The sequence below is a fragment of the Lissotriton vulgaris genome, chromosome 2_1 (assembly GCF_964263255.1).
Source record: "Lissotriton vulgaris chromosome 2_1, aLisVul1.2, whole genome shotgun sequence".
NCBI classification, from domain to species: Eukaryota; Metazoa; Chordata; class Amphibia; order Caudata; family Salamandridae; genus Lissotriton; species Lissotriton vulgaris.
Genome location: NC_141687.1, coordinates 1758358016 through 1758379640, shown reverse-complemented (window position 1 = coordinate 1758379640; position 21625 = coordinate 1758358016). Strand labels below are relative to the sequence as shown.

The window sequence follows — 21625 nt, the reverse complement described above, 5'->3', positions numbered from 1 at the left end:
ATGTCGTCTCCCACTCTTCCTTGACCAGGCTGAGCGGTCCTCGCACGGGATGCCCGTAGAGCAGCTCGAAGGGGCTGAACCCCAAGGACTTCTGGGGGACTTCGCGGTATGCGAACAGGAGGCAGGGGAGGAGGACGTCCCACTTGCGTCTCAGGGATTCCTCGAGGCCCATGACCATCCCCTTGAGGGTGCAGTTGAACCGCTCGACCAGGCCGTTCCCTTGGGGATGGTACGGGGTGGTGAACTTGTACGTCACCCCGCACTGTTGCCAGAGAGACTTCATGTACTTGGAGATGAAGTTCGTCCTCTGTCGCTCACTACTTCTCGCGGGAACCCCACCCGGGAGAAGATCCCCATGAGGGCCCGCCCCACCACTGGGGCTGTCACCGTTTGGAGGGGGATGGCTTCGGGATATCAGGTGGCGTGATCCACCAGGACCAGCATGAACCGGTGTCCTAAGGACGTTCGGGGGTCAAGGGGCCCCACGATATCGATTCCCACCCATTCAAAGGGGGTACTGACCACAGGGAAGGGTTGGAGAGGAGCCTTGCGTCGCCCTCCGCTCTTTCCGCTGGCCTGACACGTGGGGCAGGACCTGCAGTGGGCCTCCACATCAGAGCGCATTTGTGGCCAGTAGAAATGGGTGACCAACCGGTGGTACGTTTTGTCTTGACCCAAGTGTCCCGCCAAGGGGATATCGTGGGCCAGATTCAGTAGGAATCCGCGGAAACGTAGGGGTACCACCAGCACTCGGGCTGACCCTACTTCTGCGGACTTCTGTTCGCTATATAGCAGGCCATTTTCCCAATAGATGTGGTGGGAGCCGGACTGGTCGCCGACGGCCTGGGCGGCGGCCTGCTGCCGCGGCCCCACTAGAGATGGACAAGAAGTCTGCTCCAGACAGAACTCCTCTCGGGAGGGCCCCCCCTCTTGGTGCCACTGGGTCAACTCAGGGAGATCGTCCGTGCTCAGGGCTGGCTCACCAGCTTGGTCCAGGAGACTGGGGTCGGGGTCGCTGCTTTCGTTCGGGAAGAGGTCAAGGCCTTCGGTCTGCCCGCTGCCCTCCGGCTCGGCGGAGACGGGGCGAGGGTTGTCAGTGGTCACCTCATCGGGGGTGGCCACCCGGGCCAACATGGATCGGGTGGTCACGCAGGCCCACTCGGGTAGGCCCACCATCTCGAGGTGCGTCTTTCGCTCTACTTGCTTCCAGGGGGAGCTCTCTAGGTCGTTACCGAGGAGACAGTCCACGGGCATGTCGATGCGGACCGCAACTCGTAACTCTCCGGAGACGCCCTCCCACTCGAATGGGACCTGAGCTATCCTACAGGTGCGGACGGAATTGTCCGCGGAGATCACTCTGCAGGAGGCACGGGGTACTATTTGGTCTGGGGTTACTAGGTGCTCTTTCACAGCAGTGATACTGGCCCCGGTATCTCAGAGAGCTCCTATGTGGAACCCGTTGACAGTCACCTGCTGTCGGTATTTCTCTGTGTTGTCTGGTAGGAAGGTTCTGGGGACCATATCTCTATCCCCCAGGGAAACTAAGGTCATGGCTGCTGGTTCCCACCCCTCTGGGTCCTCTACCTCCTCTTCTTCTTCTAGAGCTACGTTGGCGAGGTGGTGCGCAGGGGGACCTGCAGCAGGGGTCTTCTTGAGCAGGGGACAGTTGGGATCATTGGCATAATCCCCTGTTTGGTTACATCAGTAGCAAGCTGTGGCTATTCTGGGTCCTGATCTAACAGGAGGGAATCCGGCCCTTGCATCTGGTGGGGGTGTCCCTGGCTGGTTCCTAGGGGGACTGTGAGGAGGCCCTGCCTGGGAACCCCTCTGTCTATTCTGATTCCCCCCGTCCCTCTGAAGTGGCTTTTCTTGTTCGTTTCTGCTATAGTCTCCCACTGGTCTTCGTGGGACTCTGGTGTTTACCCATCGATCAGCCTCGACAGCCAACTTCCGGGGGTCGGCCAACTTGCTATCGAGAAGGTGCTGTCTCAGTTCTACAAAGCAATTGTTGGATAGATGTTCATAGGCGATGAGGTCTACAAGTCCTTCGAAGGTGGTTACTTTGCTACCCTTGATCCACACTTCCAAGGCCCGGCTGTAGAAATTGACATATTCTACCCATGTGGTGCCGGGTATCTTTTTGCAGTCTCGAAATCTCTGTCGGTACATTTCCAGATTGAGCCCATAGCGAGCCATGAGGGCGTCCTTCACATGGGTGTAGGAGTTCACGACGGCGGAGGGCAGATCTAGCAGGGTGTCTCTCCCTTCGCTGAGGAAGCGGCCCCATAATCCGGCCCCCCAATCCTTCTCAGGTACTCGGTGGGCGGTCATGGCGACCTCGTATGCTTTGAACCACTGCTGGATATCGTCATTCTTATAATACTCCTTCACCACAACCTTGGGGATGTGTACTTTCGGTACGACCAGGGGTCCAGGGTCTCTGTTCCCCGGGGGTCGGGTCTCTTCGTTCCGGGCTTTAATTTCGAGCTCTTTCAAGCTGCGCTCGTGTTCGAGTTGGTGTTTCTTCCCTTCGTGCTCCCGCTGGAGCTTCTTTTCCTCTAGCTCCCGCTGGAGCTTCTTTTCTTCTAGCTCTCGCTGGAGCTTCTTGTCTTCTAATTCCCCTTGCAGCCGTAACTGCTTGATGGCTAGTTTCTGTTCTGCCAGCTTTAGTTCTCCTTCGATTTAAGTTGGGCCAGTTCTAGCTCGTGGTTTCGGTTGCGCTCTCGGTCTGCCATTTCTTCTATCGACAGACCTCTCTCCGTGCTGGCATTCCGTGGCAGGGAGTCGGCTCCCTCTTCCCTCGGGCCGTCAGAGAGGGGCCCCGGCTTCTACCCAGGCCGTCAGGGCTTTCTGGAAGTCATCTTTGGTGCTCAACCCAGTGGTAGCGATGCGGAAATCTTTACAGAATTGTTTTAATTCTTTATGGGTATAATCTTCCAGTTTTTCTTTCTGAAATGCGTTTTTTTCGCTGGTTCCGGTGAGACTCATGGTTGGTCTTGTTCGGGTGGTGTGTCAGTCGCATTACTGTATGATTCTAGGCGTAGGCTCTTATCCCGTCGCTTGCCACCAATGTTAGAAGGGGCGATCTCAGAGGCCGGGTTATGTCTACCCGACTCCTCCGTGACCCACCTCTCCCACCAATAAGGCCGAGCCTTGTGAGGGATCTCCACCGGGGAAGACCTCAAGTAGCGAATCGTACACACGAGGACCACACCACACTTATGAACAGACACAACACGGAAGGGTTCGTTATCAACTTCTTTATGATCACGAAGAAAAAGTATTATCACACTTATGTACAATGATCGAGGGCTCGCAGAGAGTCTCAAGTCTTTAGGGAGGGGGTAGCGGGACAGTCTTAGTCTCATAGGCCAGTACGTAGCGTACCCTGCGCACAGCTCTCAATCCTCGAGTCGGGGGAATACCGAAGGTGGTAGTCGCACTGGGGATCCTACTCACTTGAGAATGGTTCTCTCGGGTTGGTGTCTTCGATAGTCCAGCCGGACTAGAATATTCCTCGAGCCGCGACAACGTCAGCAGGGCTCGCTCTGGAGGAAGTTCAGGAGGAGCCGCGACCACGTCAGCAGGGCTCAGAAGGTTCCGTAGGGGTCTTCAAGATTCAAGCTCGAGCCCCGACGAGGTCAGCAGGGCTCCGATGGTTCAGTTCCAAGAACGAGCCGCGACAGCGTCAGCAGGGCTCAAAGAGTTCACAAGGTTCAGTTCAGCCGTGATCAGATCAGCAGGGCTTCCTTGTCCAAGATACAACTGCCCGCTAGTTCAGGGGCGGCCCTTGATATAGTCCAGTGACCCTTTGATGTCCGGACCCTCGCAGGCGGAGGTCCGAGGCTGTGGGGGCGGTCCATGGGTGAGGTCCGGCGGTTGGTTCTTTGACCCCTTTGAGGATGCGTCCGGGGATTCCCAGACGCCCAGCAGGTCTGGAGCCAGCACTCGGGGAGGCCAGAGGTGCAATCGAAACTGGCCCTCAGGGGGAAGTCCAGAGGTGTGATCGAAACCAGTCTCTCAGGGGAGGCCGGAGGTGCCATCGAAACTCCTCGTCTTCTCTCATTAGGGTAGCCCTCACCCTCCCAACGGGGGCTGGCGCGTCTGGAGCCTACGCTGCGCTAGGGCTAGGGTCATGCTAGGCCCACGGCATCAGAGATCTCGGGAAGGGAAAATGGCTGCCGATGGGCCTATGGGGCCTTGGGGGTTTGGGGCGCGCGGGCTGGGAAGGTGGCGGGGGGCAGGTCGATGCGGGCCATGGGCATTTGGTCAGACATGGGTAGGGCAGCTATGGGTTTCTAGGTATGGGGCTGGGCTAACGGGGAGCTGAGTAGCGGGGGGGAACCACGCCACGAGGCCGGGTCCAACAGAGAGTGACAGTGAGTGCAGCGTGACTGCAGAGTAACAGTGACTGCAGAGTGACAGTGACTGCAGTGTGTGAGTGTGCAGGGTAAACAGTGTGAGTGTGCAGGGTGAACAGTATATAGTGAGTGCAGAGTGAGTGCGAGAGTGAGTGTGAGTGCAGAGTGAGTGCGAGAGAGACAGTGAGTGCAGAGTGAGTGCGAGAGTGACAGTGAGTGCAGAGTGAGTGCAAGAGTGACAGAGTGAGTGCAGACTGACTGCAGAGTGAGTGTGACTGCAGAGTAACAGTGACTGCAGAGTGACAGTGACTGCAGTGTGTGAGTGTGCAGGGTAAACAGTGTGAGTGTGCAGGGTAAACAGTGTGAGTGTGCAGGGTGAACAGTGTGTAAGTGTGCAGGGCGACAGTGTGTGAGTGTGCAGGATGAACAGTGTGTGACTATGCAGGGTGAACAGTGTGAGTGTGCAGGGTGAGCAGTGTGTGAATGTGTAGGGGCAGTGTATGAGTGTGCAGGAAACGAACACTCAAACTAAGTCCACCACACAGATACATAACACCACACACATAAGACCACACACACCATACACACACCACACACACATACACCACATACACACCAGACACACACTGTAGAGTGCTGTGTGCTGTAGAGTGCTGTGTGCTGTAGAGTGCTGTGTGCTGTAGAGTGCTGTGTGCTGTAGAGTGCTGTGTACTGTAGAGTGCAGAGTGCAGTTGAGTGTAGAGAGCTGTGTGCTGTAGAGAGCAGAGTGCTGTTGAGTGCAGAGTGCTGTTGAGTGCAGAATGCTGTAGAGTGTTGTGTGCTGTTGAGTGCAGTGTGCTGTGTGCTGTTGAGTACAGAGTGCAGAGTGCTGTTGAGTGCAGAGTACTGTTGAGTGCAGAGTGCTGTTGAGTGCAGAGTGCTGTTGAGTGCAAACTGCTGTGTGCTTTTGAGTGCAGAGTGACAGTGAGTGCAGACTGAGTGCAGAGTGAGTGCAGAGTGACAGTGAGTGCAGAGTGAGTGCAGAGACAGTGAGTGCAGAGTGACAGTGAGTGCAGAGTGAGTGTGAGAGTGACAGTGAGTGCAAAGTGAGTGTAGAGTGGCAGTGAGTGCAAAGTGAGTGCAGAGTGACAGTGAGTGCAGAGTGATTGCACAGTGACAGTGAGTGCAGAGTGAGTGCAGAGTGACAGTGAGTGCAGAGTGAGTGCGAGAGTGACAGTGAGTGCAGAGTGAGTGTAGAGTGACAGTGAGTGCAGAGTGAGTGTAAAGTGACAGTGAGTGCAGAGTGACTGCAGAGACAGTGTGTAAGGGTGCAGGGTGCACATTGTGTGAGTGTGCAGAATGAGTGTGCAGGATAAACAGTGTGTGACTATGCAGGGTGACATTGGGAGTGTGCGGGTGAGCAGTGTGTGAATATGTAGGGGCAGTGTGTGAGTGTGCAGAAAACACCACAAACACATACACCACACACACATACCACACACACACACCATACACACACCACACACACATACACCACACACACAAACCACACACACACCTCACTCTCTCAACACCACACACTCGTCACCACTCACCACAACACACTCACCACCACACACTCACCCCCACAGACTCACCACCACATACTCACCACCACACACTCATCACCACATACAAAACAACGCACACAACAACACACCCCCAGCCGTCAATGAATGCTTTCACAAGGCACAAACACCAACAACCATCAATGTACGCTTTCACCAAAAACAAACAGGACCATGCATCAGTGCCGCTAAACATCCACGAACACAACAAACAACGTCAGTACAACTTTCACCAAAAACACACACACCAACCGCTGACAGTGCACCAGCCACTCTTTCAATTGGCCCAATCATCAACAGCTGTCAGTGCACCCTTTCACCAACCACACGTATTACCATCCAGCTCTGTACGCTTGACAGCCACACTCAGTAACAGCTCTTACTGCACGCTACCACCAGTCATACACACCTCAAGCCACCACTACACGCTTCCACCAAACACACACACCAACAGCCATCACTGCACAATTCCTACAGGCATACACATCGACCACCCATCAATGCACACACCAATTGATAACGCATCCACCAATTAATATTGTACCTATCGCACTATGCTGGACTTTACCTTTTAAAGATAATGCGTTAAAGTGCAGCATGCCACCATTGATAACATTCCAATCCAACACACATATCTCCAACACACACCACATGCTCCCACTCTAAAACACATGCCTAAAACACATTGCCATTTACAATGCCATTATCTCTAACTCAAACAAACCCGAGCCCTAATGCATTCCTAATGCTTGTTGTTATTTCTATGGACTGTGTAGCATGAAGGAACGAGCTTTGGCGCTCCCATTGCAGTGCCTTTTAAATAGGCACTGCCGTTGGAATGCCAACGGACCGGCCGCCAGACCAAGAGGTAACTCATAATCTGGCAGGCAGCCAATGGTGAGGTTTGGCGGTGTGGAAGTAGGGCAGGGGTGTGGCGGTCTGCTACCACACCACCAAACTCATAGGCAGGCCCTTAGTAATTTTGGTGGAGAAACATTGATTCACTTAAAAAGTATCTGGCCCTGCATTGCAAGATTCAAGGAACCTTTACTTGAAGACACAATTTGGAATCGGGTTACAACGGTGGCCCATGCAATAGAATTTTATGATGCAGGTGTTTCAAATTATGTCTGATTTCTTTGCTTTATTATCCTAGTGACAAAAAGAATTCATAAATTAAACATAGTTTAACATTATGTTGATTTACTTGACTTTAGGTTTACAGTATACTGCAGCATATATAAAATGTCTTCTGTTTTATGAATGATTTACGAAAGTCATAGGTTTATAAGGTGGGTTCTACAACCAGGGAAGGACTGCGAACCCAAAGCAGCCCAGGCATATTTTGTCAGACCAGTCCCAGTACTATGCGTAGCAAGTGAGCACGTGATCGAGCCTGACCACTAGAGGGATCTGGCGGGGCAGTCTCCCCCCTCCAAAGAAAATGTGGGGACCAAAAATGTCAAAAATTGTGCATTCTACAACACATTTTTCCTTATACATTCAATTTTATTAGCTTTTAAAGCATAGTAAATTGTGACCTTACAGGGCAGCAGGATAACCGGTCATAACCACAGACATTCTTACGAAGAACACAAAAAATAGGATATCAAGCATGACACATGAATTTAAATAAAACCTAAGTGTCCACATTCACTGTTAAGCACAGGGAAGAAGCTGAAAACACAATGAAAGACCACTGCAAGGGATGCTAGCACCCACCACCCCAATAAGCGGCACAGCATGGCCAGCTTCAGTGCTTTTTGGAACAATATTTTTGGATGTCCAACCCTCCTCCTCCACAGACTTCCTCACTACCACTTGCCAACAATGTCCCTCGTCTCTTCGTAGCCCTCCTCTCACATGTATTTATTTGTTTTGTTTTATAGTGCCTCTCATTCTGTTTTGTTTTATAGTGCCTCTCAATCCAGTGTAGAGTGTCAGAGCACTTTACATCACACACACAACAGAGACAATGAATCATACGTGTGTAAATCAGTGTATGGAAAATGTTACATAAGACAAAGGTGACTATAAGTTGCAGGATTCAAATGTCATCCACACTGGTAGTCATTTTCTAAGAGAGTTTGGTCTAGAGAAAAACAAACTAGGGAATCAAAACATAACTCAGTGGTTATCATTGTTTATACTAATAATAATGTATTTCTACCTAAACAAACCCTTTTAGCAGCATTAGGATAATGAAAGACTGGGAAAACACAACATTCTAACATGTATCATGAAATCTGCATGAAGCTCTTTCATGGAAGTTCATAATTCACGGTGTTACATTACGATTGCAATTCATGAACTGTCAGTAAGCATAAGCAGTAACCCACTAAGCTATGCGCATAAAATACAGTTATGTGATACACATGGTACACATTCTTTTCAGCTCTACAACAGGACCATTAATCACCAGAGTTATCTTGACATTTTTATTGTTGCCTGAAAACTGCTGGATAAAACCTTAACAATTTGCTAAAAACAGTGCCCCCCAGATCAGCAATAAACCAGCCCCCAGTAACAAAAATGGGAACAAAACTGGGGAAAAAACTGACCTACACCGTTCCAGCTTACCAGGGAAACACCCAATGCCCAGTGCGGCCAGTCCGTACTGCGTCCAACTCACCGAAGCTGCAGCCAGCAGAGAGGTTTTAATGGCAGAGCCATGGGAATCCCTGCAGGTCCCCCACCTATAAATGAGGGGTTAGTAATGGGGAAACCTAAGAGCCGATTTTGGGAGGTTCTCCAATTCCATCAAAAGCTAATGTCCTGCTTTGTTTGCAACATTCAGGAATTTGTCCATAGGGAGAAAGCAGTTCCAAAGATTTGGTTTAAAAAAACTACCTTCAAGTAAGACAAAGCATTGCACTTTTTCAAGCAGAAGAAACTAGCAAAAACCATGAAAAATTAATTTGATAACAAGGATAATCATTGCTGTGTAGACTGTGAATGCCAAAACTAAAATGGGGATCACTGGATGCCAAAATTACTAGAATGCACTGACGGGATGCCTGCAAGGTGACAGTGCGCTCTATAAATAAATTAAATAAATAAATTATTCAATCCTATTTTTGCAAAAAGGTGTTAACATTTTGTGAAAAAAGGGGCTTACCGTGGGAGACTCTGGATGAGGCTTCAGGCATATCTGGTTCCCCTCAATCGTAAGTGTGCTCAGCTTGCTGCACAATCCAAGGTATTGAATCTGAGTGATATCATCAATGTTGTTCCCTTCCAGATCCAAGATCTCCAGATGATCCAACATGCTTACTTGGCTCAAGTCAGACAGATTGTTATAAGCCAGGTACAGTTCCTAAATCAGGCAAACAGAACGCATTTGAAAGTGTAGGATGAAGGTGTACGAAGTAGGTGTATATCTATTACCTTGTGTCATGCACTGTTTAAATGATAAATCACAAGCAGTTGTGAGCAGAAACATTGGCTAAACGAGAGTAAATAAACAGGTTTCAGTCAGGAACCGACACCTAAAGTTCTAATTACAAATCACGAGAATAATCCAAATATGGTAATGAAATTCAGTTGTTAGCTCTATTGAATGCAAAATAATAGAAGGGTAACCAAATTATCTGATGATGGGTAAAGGTCAACAACCCCTTAAATATTAAGTCAGGCGTAACAAAGTCTCCTTTCCAGAAGTTACAAAAATAGCATACAGATGTATTTCACTCGGGTATAAATCATAATATCGTTTCAAGTTTTTCCTAGAGCTATAGGAGCTCTACATTAATTTGTTATAAGGTGCTGAGTTCCTCTTCTTGCACTTTCTTAAAACAGTTTGCTGGTTATTTTTATCCTTAAAAAATACCCTTTGGGGGATTTATTGAGGCCCAACATTCAGGGGGATAAAGCGATAAATGTTCCCATGGATGTTGGATATGCTCTACTGCATATGTAACTTGAGCTTCAAGTTACATAATTATGGCTTAGTAGGTTCCCTGAAAGGACTGTGGACTTAACAGGCTTCACAAACAACAACAAAGTAGCAGTATATGGTATCATTGGAAAGGCGCGATCACCAGAGGTCATTAGCAACTAATAATAGGGATGTGGATTTTTTGTATCTACTTGGCAAGGTGACGAAATGCTATAAAAATCTACTTGCCCTACAAAGAAATCCACTGGTCCCACCTACTTCTTTAATCAATTAGCTCAGTCACCATAGACAAGATTCTAGATTTCTATTATTTTGTTTGACTGAAATTGACACACAAAAGGAGAGCTTTGCAACAATGCGTAAGTACTTTTTTGAAGGTAAAAATGTATATGGGGTGAATTTTTTTTTAGATGGTCTTGAGTTTCTGATATGTAAATTGTAGTAGAAAGTGTCTACTTGGGGGCGTGGCCGAGCGCGGAGCGAGATGGCCGCTTAGTCCGCGAGCTCCGCTCGCCACGGCATTTATCCTTTGAATATCCTGCTCTTCCCCGGGACGCACAGGCTTGGGCAGTGCTCACACGGCGTCGGAAGGTGCGAGGATCAGCGGGCGGCAACTCCGGAGCTTGGCCGTGACCGGCGACCCTTCCATTCACCCTTTTTCGCTGGATGCCGTGGCGGCGTCCGACTGCTGGCCGAGGGACCGGATGTTGGTGCCGGCCGCGGATGCCACTTGAGGTCGCGGCTTTGCGGGCCACGAAGCCCATATCTCTGAGCTGCGGGAGAGATACTGCGCCATCCCGGACGGATGTGGGGATTTGGCGCCGCCACAGACACGGACGCACACGCTGGAGATCTGATCCACCGCTTAGTAAGACTGTTCCTTTGTTCTCTGTGCTGCGTGTGGATCTACTGGACGGGCTGATATCGCCATTTTGGAACGGGAGCAACGTTGCTGGCGCTGGCTGACCTGGGGCAGACCGGTGCATCGTTTTCAGACCTCGGAGGTATGGGGTCGGCGCTCTTGCGCAAAGTTGGTGGGTCTGCCCCTGCTATTTAGACTCTGTGCCACATAACGCTAATGCTGCCCGCGCTTCTTATGGGGCATCCTGTGACTGAGTGAACTGTGTATTGGCAAAGTGTAATGGCGGATCGATCGTAGCAGCTGGAGGTGGCGCCAGCCCCCGCTCTGGTGAATTTCATACTCACTTTTTGGCTGGGCGGTTCGGTGGGGGCCACTGACACTGGCCGAGGTAGAAAATATCCTGAGAGCGAGTGAGTTTATATTGGCTAAGTACCATGGAACCTACGGCTCGCGACCTCATTGCTGCTCTGAGCTCCCTGCGCTTTACCTGGTTGGATGGGGCCGGGGACCTTGCACGGCGCCTAGACGCTATTATCACCCAGCCGTTAGAAGAAGGCTCCGGCGATCCCGTGAGAAGTAGTGTCGTGGGCGGTTCTTTGCCGCCATTAGATGTGCCTGCTACGTGTCTACTGGTGGTGCCATGGAGGGCCCTGGATGATGTTGGTCACAGATCCCACTTAACCGGCCGCGTGAATGTGACTTCGGGGCCTAGTGCTGCAAAAAGTGCGGATTCCCTTCATGGGCCTGTTTCACCACCCGGCCATCTTGTGTTGCTGCTACCGGGTCGCAACCTGAGGGATTTGCTCGGAGCCCTGTTCCGGTGCCTACATGTCTTAAGGAGATCACTTTTCAGTCCCTTGCTTCTGGGACTGCTCACGGAATTGCTCTTGGTCTACCCGCCTGGCCGCCTTGTTCGTCCGGGGCGGTGCCCCATTGCAAACTTTCAGTGGCTACGTATTGACGGAAGGGTCAAGTTGGGACAGGGGTGAACTCTTCCTTTACGCATCGCAGGACTGATCCCCGGTCACTCATTATGATGTGGACGCTTTGCTGAACTATACTACGACGCCGCCATTGCTTGTCGACCCGCTGGTCTGTTGGTGATCGAGCCTGAGCTGTTTTGTGCAAATGGGGTGGGGCGGGAGTCTGCTTGTGTTGACTTTCCCCCGTCTTTTCCCTTATGTGGGTACTCTTGGGGCGACAGGCACGTTAGTAGGGGGGGGGGGGGCCGTAGCCTCTTCGACGTGCAGGGTGGGGGGGTTGGGGCTTGATTTTCGTTTTCTCTTTTTTTGTTTCTATGGCCTTTACTTCTTGTTTTTCTCTTGTTTCCTTTCTTCTTCCTATGTATCTCGGGTCAGATGGGGGTTGGGTTTAGTCCTTTCCGGGACGGATTTTCGCGCTTTGCGTCTGTGTCACTATTGCAAGGTTATTGATTCACGACCATGACATCGATTTTAATGCATAGTTACTGAATGATTACACATCCTGCTTTTCCTTCCCTCTTATATTACTGTTCGAGGGCGCATTTTCTGCTGCGAATTTTCCCAAGTAATAAGTGCCTTTTTGCATGTCGTAGGATCCTTTTATCGTTGTCATAGAAAGATCCCTCTTATATCCTACTATACCGTATACAAGCTAGATTGTGACTCCTGATGTGATAAATTGATTGGGCGGGCGCTAACTGGGGTGATATGTACTTCGTTGCTTGTTTATCCTTATTGTGCTGATTTACGCCAGTATCTTGATAATGATGTTTAACTCGTGTATATCCTTTTACTTGGTCCGCCCTTTCTGTTACCCGATCTGACTTTAGGACGATTCGTCAAAATTACAAAATGAAACCCTCTCTATCCTTTGCCTGTGGCTCCTTGCCAGTCTATCGTAGTTTTGTTATTTTTGTCCTCTATTTGCAACGCAAGGTACCTTGGAAGGCTATTTATTGTCATAGCGGCCGGCCCGCAGTGGTTGTAGGCAGACGCTGTGTACCATGTCTCTGATAAATAAAGGTTTTCAAAAAAAAAAAAAAAAAAAAAAAAAGAAAGTGTTTACTTTTGCTTTAAACTGTCACTTCCAAGTACTAACACACACACTTGGTGTAGCTGAAACATAATCCCATAGACCCAGCTACAAGTAAACCCACTATCCCAATGACAGAGCCTACTTTCTGGACCAGGGGTTGTGGAGGAAGAAAACAGAGAGAGGTCATTAGATGGAATGGGAGATGCCTGCAAGGAGCTGGGAGATAAGGAGTTGTGCAGAGATTGCTCTCACTGAAGAAGTGGGTGAGCCTTCTTGCACCATGGTTGACATGGACCCTAATAAAAGCAAAGAACCCCCTCCACTGAATACATGTTAGGGGGTAGAAAAACAGCTATAATAGGAATACAGTGGGGACCTCAGAATGGTGAGCCCTAGCCTAACTGCACCATTGATAGTGATGGCCCGAGATGGGGCAGTGGTTTGTAGCTCCACATTACGGGGAGGAAAAGTGGATGAGCTACACATACAGCATGGTGGAGAAGGGTGAGTGCTTCAGTAGGATCAGGAAGTGGGGCAGAGGTTGACCTAACAAGAAGGCAGTTGCAGAAAGAGAATGGAGTCTGATTTCTGGTCTGCAGACTGGGACTGTGGCTGGTGATCTGGGAAGAGAGAGCAAGAGGTCTCACACAACATGGTAAGAGGCTTGTGAGATCCGCAGTCAAGAAGTTACTGCTGAGACTAAAACTGAGGAGCAAAAGTGGGTCCAAACCAGACGATCTCGAACTCGGCAGGATAGTAACCCACTCTGCTTGGCCATGGAGTGCAGTACTGCTGCTGATCCTATATCGACCAGCAGGCACAGAAAGCAGATTTCTGTCTTATACATGTGGTTAGTCCCCAGTCTTGCTTTACACAGTATTCAGTGCTGACTTTTTTAGCACAGTAGTATTATTTTTCTGTTATAGTTTAGATATGCCTACCTAAAGTTGAATACTGGCCCAATGTTGAGGATTTCATTTTTTTGTAAGCCATACTCATTTATAAGTTATAGGGCCAGATGTACGACCCTTTTTTACGCAAACGAGAGAATATCCTGTTTGCAGCCGCAAAAAAGGGTAATAGCATTTGCGATTCTCGCTATTAGGAAGGGGCGTCCTACTTTTTACCACCTACTTTACCACCTACTTCAAGTAGGTGGTAAACGACTCACAAAGGGGAAGGGGTCCCAATTGACCCCTTCCCCTTTGTGAGTATGTTGGAAAATATTTTTTATGAGCAGACAGTGGTCACAGAGACCACTGCCTGCCCTTAAAAAAATGAAACTGAAAAGTTTCATTTGTCTTCTTTTAAATGCAGCCCATTTTCATTGAAGGAAAACTGGCTACATTTAAGGGGAAAAAAAGCTGCTTTATTAAAAAGCAGTTCCAGACATGGTGGTCTGCTGAGTCCAGCAGGCCACCATCCCTGGGAGGGCGGTCCTTCCCAATGGGCTCGCAAATTGCGAGAGACTCATTAATATTAATAAGCCTTGACATTTGCAACTCCATTGGGAATCGCACACAGAGTGAAATACACTGTTTAACTTCGGAAATTGCGCCTTGCAAAAGAGTCGTAATTTGCAATGTGCAATTTTCTTGGTCGTACATCTGGCCCATAAAGAGTTAAATTGCTAAAGCAAATCTACTCTTCCTTTCTGCACTATATTTCTGAAACCTAACATAACAAAAGAAAGGATCCCAGTCTATACCTGGCTGCGTAGGGCACTGTTCCCCGAGTGAACCTAGTAATAGGCTGAGTTCCACAGCCATGCCCATTAACAGAAGCCCATGCGGAGCACAAAACCGGGCTGTGGGCAATGGGTTATGTACAGATGCCAAGGAGGAGCAAAGAGGCAGGTGTGAAAGGATCAGAGGTAGTAGCAAAGAGCCTGGTAAGGGATAGTAAGCAGGTAGAAGAACCACGGGAGTACAAGCGCTTTCCCACATCCAAGCCCACTGTTGTTAATTGGGGCTGGGTAGAATCTATAGAGGGAGCCCTACCTTGACCATGACAATAAAAACTGTTTTCATAAGGGTGATATTAGAAAGGGTAGACCTTCACCTTTATCGTGTTCTATAGTCCTCACGCTGACAATAGAGCATATACCTATTTGCTGAGCAAGGTTTTTCTAGCCTCTTACACCATAAATCAAATCCAGCTTCTACATCAAGACATATATTCTTACCGAGGTGTGGAATTTATATCGCCTGAATGACCGTCGCACAAGTGGATTCCCAGCGGGACAAGAAGATTTAATACCTATTTTGTCAGATGGCCATTTAGACAATATATCACGGTAAAGATAGAAAGGGTTGTGGCAGCCTGTTGCTCGCTGCTCATCAGAAAGGAAGAAAATGGTCCCATTACCATGGGACTGTCTTAAGGCATCCCATTGGATACAAGCTCATGACTACCATCTAGGCTGGGACTGGCAGTGGAACCGTGAGCCCGCCCCCAGATAAATATTTCTGCCTCTTGGCAAAAATAGTCCAGGAGTGGGCTCAGGAGCATACGATCTGCTGCTATTGGTTTTGGCAACAAGATGTCAATTAAAGAAGGGGTGTGTTTATCTATGGGTACATCATTGGAGTGTGGATATATATCACAAAGCAGAAGCCAGGAACAGTAAAATAAACAAAGGGCAACTTTGCTATTAACACTAGCACTAATATACTTAAATCATGCTACTGTAAAGAAAGACATTCCTTTATACAGGATTATCAAATAGATTAAGCAACCTGGTGCTACACTGTGGAAACTTCTATTTGTGTCTTTATGCCTTAAACTGTATACTGCATACAAGAAGGCTTCAATAGAAAATAGTAGGTGAAAAAGTAGAAAAGGAGGCCCAAAATGCATTGCAATTTTTCATAATGGCGGCACAATATGTTTATATATATCGTACTCTCCTTCCTAAACCCTTAACTCCACCCACTTTCTCCTTTACACTCCATTTATCCCTCCTCTTTGCTCTCTAATTGTTTTCTCATTGAGATCTAGCCACAGAGGAGATGAGCTGTGGACTTCCCCCTCGGCCGTCACCTACCCAGCTGGACTTTGGGCACACTCACCTTCCTCTCTCCATCCAACCTATCTCCATCCTTTCTCCCTTCTACATCTTTACCCCACCCCTTTACCCTTCTAAGCTCCATTTATTTTGTCTTCTGACGCTCGAAATGTTTTCTTGTAAATTATGTAACTTGTAACTGATGTAATTCTGTAAGTTTGTGGATCCTTATGTAAAGCGCTCTGATGCCTCCGGGTCTAGCCAGCGCTATATAAAACTCAAATAAATAAATAAAATAAAAAAACATAGTTGTAGTTGTAGGAGTGATATACCAGAGTGTCTAATTCAGGGTTTATATAATTGTTCTTGATGGAATGTTGGCCGGAATTAGTTCTCAAATAGCATTTCCAAGAGGCTACAAAAATCCATTTCTTTGATTTAGCTCATTTTCCAGAAGGGATTGGATGTCTACACGGTACACATGTTCTATTATGTTTACCCACTGAAACAGATTACATATATCAAAATAGTGTCACCGTTCATTAAATATACAAGTGTTCTGCTACGCCACATGTTTGATCACTGACCTAGTTGTTCGATACTCAGGGAGCACTCATGGCTCTTAGATCTTTAGACACTGTACAATATAGGAGCGACTAGCAAGAAGAGAGCTTGGAGATGAATGGTTGCTAGGTTAATGCTATTTTAATATAACCTTTGTGTTAAGTTTTAGGTCTTTAATATTTCTAAAATAAGTTTGATAAATGTGAGGTGACAATGCAGATGCTTATAACTGTGGATAATAACTCAATACTTTAATCCCGAACACCTCGACAAAGCAGGTACATTGCTGCTCATAAACGACTAGGGGGCATTATAGAACAGACTCACTGAAAGGCATATCCTGATGTCTGCACAAAAGTGAGGGTACCCTAGAGCAGGAGCTACTGCATGCCCCCGTACCTCAGGTTCTTCACGAGGACCCTCGCAAAAAATGCACAGAACTGGCCTCTTTTTTCAAAAACAAAATTGATAACATACTGGCTTCCCTTCCCCGGCTAGGTGAGGTCACCTCTTCGGATGATAATTCCAGCTCTCAACTTAAGACGCAATCGGTGGAGCTGGCCTCTCTAGGTCCGGTCATGATGGAGGAAGTCCTGGCGGTTCTGAGGTCTATGAAGAGTGGCTCCCCGAAAGACCCAGCACTGATCAAAAATCTCAAACAGGTGTCTTCTACAATTGGCGGCCCTGTGACGGACTTGATAAATCTGTCCCTCGCCCAAGGGGTAGTTACCCCAAGTTGGAAAGGGGCAGTGGTTAAGGCCCTTTTGAAAAAGCCTAATCTCGATCCCGCCGACCTTGCCAACTTTCGACCTATTTCCTTGCTGCCGGGTATTAGTAAGGTGGCCGAGAAGCTGGTGAATAGCCGCCTCTCGGACTTTGTGGAAGCCAATTCCCTCCTGGGCGATTCCCAAACGGGTTTTCGTCCCGGCCAGGGGACTGACACCGCCCTGCTGGCGGTCGTGGAGAATGCAAGGAGCATGCTGGATTCGGGGGGATCAGTGGCAGTGATCCTCCTGGACCTCAGTGCTGCTTTCGACACCGTGGACCATCAGGTGCTTCTCCAACGGCTGTTGGGGGTGGGGGTCACGGGTCTGGCCCTCAAATGGTTCGCTTCCTTCTTGGAAGGCCGTACATTTGAGGTGTGTGAAGGCCATGAAAAATCATCTTCAACTCCTCTCCAGTGCGGTGTGCCACAGGGCTCTTCATTGAGCCCTACCTTATTCAACGTTTACATGGCCCCCCTGGAGAGTGTGGTACTGCCGCTGGGTATTAAAATCATCAGTTATGCTGATGATATGCAGCTGGTGGTAGGCCTCTCCCAGTCGGCGCACCATCCCGACAGGCTGCACGCGTGTCTTGAGAAGATCTACACGTGGATGTGCAGCTCAGCCCTAAAGTTAAATGGCTCCAAGACGGAGTTGATGCTGCTGGGGAACTCTTCTCCATCGCTGTCCCCCAGCAGCTGGCCAGACTGTCTGGGATCGGTACCCCCCCCCAAGCAGGAGATCAAGAGCCTGGGGGTGTGGCTGGAGCAGGACCTATCGTTTAAAACCCATGCCAAAAAGACCGCTGGCGTGTGCTTTGGCCTGCTCCGCTCAGCCCAGAAGATTCTGCCTCTGCTCCCAGTGGCGACTCGAAGGCTTCTCATCCAGGGACTTATCATCTCGCGGCTGGATTTCAGCAATGCGCTATTCCTGGGCGCGCCCGAATCCACCCTGAATAAACTGCAGCAAGTGCAGAACGCGGCTGCCAGGCTTTTGACGGGTCTCCCCAGGCGTCAATCTGCCCGCCCGGCGTTGAGGGCACTGCACTGGCTCCCTGTGAGGGACAGGGTGAAATTCAAGTCCCTTTGGATTGCCCACAAAGTTCTGCACGGGGTAGGCCCTCCTATTCTTGAGGAGATGGTCCAGCCTTACAAGGCCTCTCGTTCCCTCCGCTCTGACAATCAACATCTCCTCCAGGTTGGCAGGGTGAAAAAGGCTAGAACTGGTGGCAGAAGGTTCTCAATAAATGTGGCCTCCCTGTGGAACTCACTGCCCCTACAACTTCGATCGGAAGCTAGTCTGCTTCGCTTCCGTAAACTTTTAAAAACTTTCTTGTTTTCCATTTAATCTCTTCATTTTTTAGCAGTGTTATGTTCTGGAAGCGCTGGGATGCCTATCGGTAACCAGGCGCTATACAAAACTCAGAATAATAATAATAATGAGCTAGCAGTGTGCTGTAAAATCATAGCCACCTGTGTAAAGTTACGTAATGTAGCCAGCCAAAATAGAAATTCAGTTAGCCCTGCAAGTGAGAAATCTGATGAAGCAGTTGTTGAAAAACTCCCCTTAATTACCACCAAGGACAAAATAGTGCAAGAGCTGCAGAGGGACATGTGCATAGGGGTGATGTCAATAACAGCGACTTTTAAGGTACACATCGCATACATAATCACAAAGAAAGAGCAAACAAAACATATAGATCAGAAAACATGTTTTTTGTTTATTCACAGACTCATTTGAAGATGAACAGTTTAAATTTGAATACATTAATACGGATTTGGAAAAATATTTTTGTTTCCCAAAAAATAAAAATAAATGGTTTTACTTTAAGAAAATATTCAAATTATCTGTATTTATATTTGCACTTTTGTCACCCAGTAGCTGGTCTTTCTGTTGAACACTGTATGATCCTACCTTGTCTTTCGCTGCTCTAGTTTCTAGAGCACCATGATGCAACAGGGTCACCAACAGAAACACTGCTCGAACTTAATTGTCCTTAGGTTCCCCAACCTACCTTGATGCCCTAATTCCTGCATTAGCACTTTGCATTTTCTCTAAAGCATTTGTTATTTGAGAAAGGTCCCTGCTACATCACCACTGTGATGGACTAGCTCCACCTGCATGTTTGCGGCTCTCCAACACATAGTTGAAGTGGCCAACCTTTCAAAAGAACTTCCAACTGTTTGGAGGCGATTGTTCATCTGTCTCTGTTGATATCTGAGCACTGCAGTCGTGAGTTTGTTTATGTGGATATGTATTTGGTATTTGGACAATTTATTGAGTTAAAAATACTGAGATACAGAAATATTGTAAAAACTTATTGTTGATAAGCATCAGGGAGGACTATGGAACATGTTGTACTATGCTATTGCGGACCAACACCCCCTTCCACGCCCCTCCCCCATGATAGAGTGGGAAGAGTAAATCCAACCCCTTCAATTATCCAACACTTTGCCTACTGTTGCTTAGACTGGAGCTGGAATAGTAAATTTCATCCCTCTGAAATCCAAAGTCTTCCCTATTGTAACTGTACAAGTGGGAATAGCAAATTTAACCCCTTCAAAGCCCAACACCTTCCTTACTATTGCTGAGGGAAGACTGGGAATATAACATTTAACTCATCCGAAGTCTATCGTTTTTCCTAATACCTAATACTGCTTAGGCTGGAATGGGAATAGTAAATCTATTGCCCCCCGCGACCCCCCCCTGAAATCCAACACTTTCTCTCTTGTTGCTTAGACTAGAGTGGGAATATTAAATCTCACCCATCCAAAATCCAATGCCTTTCCTACTGTTACTTATATACAAGTGGGAATAGTAAATCTAACCCCTTCGAAGTCCAACACCTTCCCTTCTGTTGCTTAGACCGGACTGGGAATATTAAATTTAACACATGCAAAGTCCAACACCTTCCCTACTTTTACTTTGACTGGAGTGTGAATAGGAAATGTAACGAAATCCAACACTTTCTCCACTGTTGCTTAGACTGTAGTGGGAATAGTAAACGTAACCCCTACGAATTCCAACACTTTCACTATTTTTGATTAAAATCGGTTTTTAATAGTTATTATAGTGCTTGTATTGTTCTCATTATTTGTTTTAGAAATGTGTGTAATTTGTAGAGAATTATTTTTACTTTCTTTCTATACTAAATAAATATTTTAGGTATCTTGTTTTAATTTTTTTTATTCATAATACTATTTATAAAGAAATGTAAGATAAAATATCATTAGTACAAGGGGGTGTTTCTAACTATGATGCACCAGTACTCCCCTTCTATGCCAATAATCTCTGGCCGTCCTACTACTATACATGAAGAATGCAACTGTTTTCATTATCTTTGGTGGCTTCTGATAACGTAATGTACTGGAATACTGTGGCCTTGCTGTGTTCAAGGCACCATGGCTTTATTTGTTGTCTTTGTAACACAAAATCAACAATAAAGAGATGGTTCCTAAAAAAAATATCATTAACATACGTAAAATAATACTTTTTTATTTAGTGGACAGTATAAGATTTTTTTAAATATGTTACATTTCATATTTTATTTAAGGTAAGTAATTTTGCTGGTATATAGATATAGATGAGTTAATTTAGAATGTATTGTACTATTACTGCTGAACAAATTAATATTAGAAAAACTGTTAATTTATTGTCAAATTATTTTAAAATGATATATATATATATTCAATTATAAATATATGTATATATAATTTAAGTAAATACACTTTAGATTTTTAGGTTTCAACTATTTTATATTTAAAGAGTGACATGTTGAACATAATTTACTTATAAGTCAATATTTACTTAAAAAACAATATTTGTATCTATTTTTAGACAATATTTTAGCAAACGAAATTTTTGACACTATATTCTGTCAGTGATCCATATTTCCTTCATGTAAGTATCAAAAAAGAGTCAATCATTTTGCTTTATAATGAAGACTTCCCAGTCTAGCCAGACTGGGGTATTCCTTAAAGGCACTCTCAGCCACCAAGGTTACAATTGGCATGCTTCATCATTGAGTTCCCAAATACTTTGTATATCAGGGTGAGCTTCTACCTTGAGATTCAAGGAAGCATGTATCAAGAAGTGGGGATCTCGGTTGAAAATTGCCAGCTCTGTATTCCTAGACAATGTCTTTGACAGAGGTCTGTTTGGCAAGATTAAAAACAAAAGCGATGCTGCTAAGTCCCGATCACTGCAGCATCACCGGTTTACAAGTTTCAGCCACATATAATGCCAGAAACTTCCTAGTAGTTTTCCTCAGGACCAGACCAACATATCTTCGAATTCCTAACTCCTACACAATTTCAAAGCATATTCTGCTCATTCATTCTCATGCCATACTCATACATACAAATTGATCCAAGATGTTTTCTCGGCTTATGATCAGTAGTTCACACCAGTTCCTTAGGGTACTGGCGAGCTTTGTAGTCGAACATATGTCAAAAGGTCCCTGTACTGTTGTATACCTATATTAGATTTCCTGGTCCTGCACACTGTAGGTTGAGCTTAAACCATAGTGAAAATATTGTTATAATATTTAGGGTTATAATGTTTA

At 47.0% G+C, this 21625-nt stretch overlaps 1 protein-coding gene across 1 annotated transcript in view; it reads right to left on the bottom strand.

Moving 5' to 3' along the window:
• Positions 1–21625, bottom strand: part of LRRC56 (leucine rich repeat containing 56) — a 594120-nt gene that overhangs the window by 294810 nt on the left and 277685 nt on the right. Inside the window, exon 8 of the mRNA XM_086958939.1 lies at positions 9066–9263. Coding sequence (XP_086815065.1) covers positions 9066–9263 — 198 coding nt within the window. The remainder of the gene's footprint in view (positions 1–9065; positions 9264–21625) is intronic.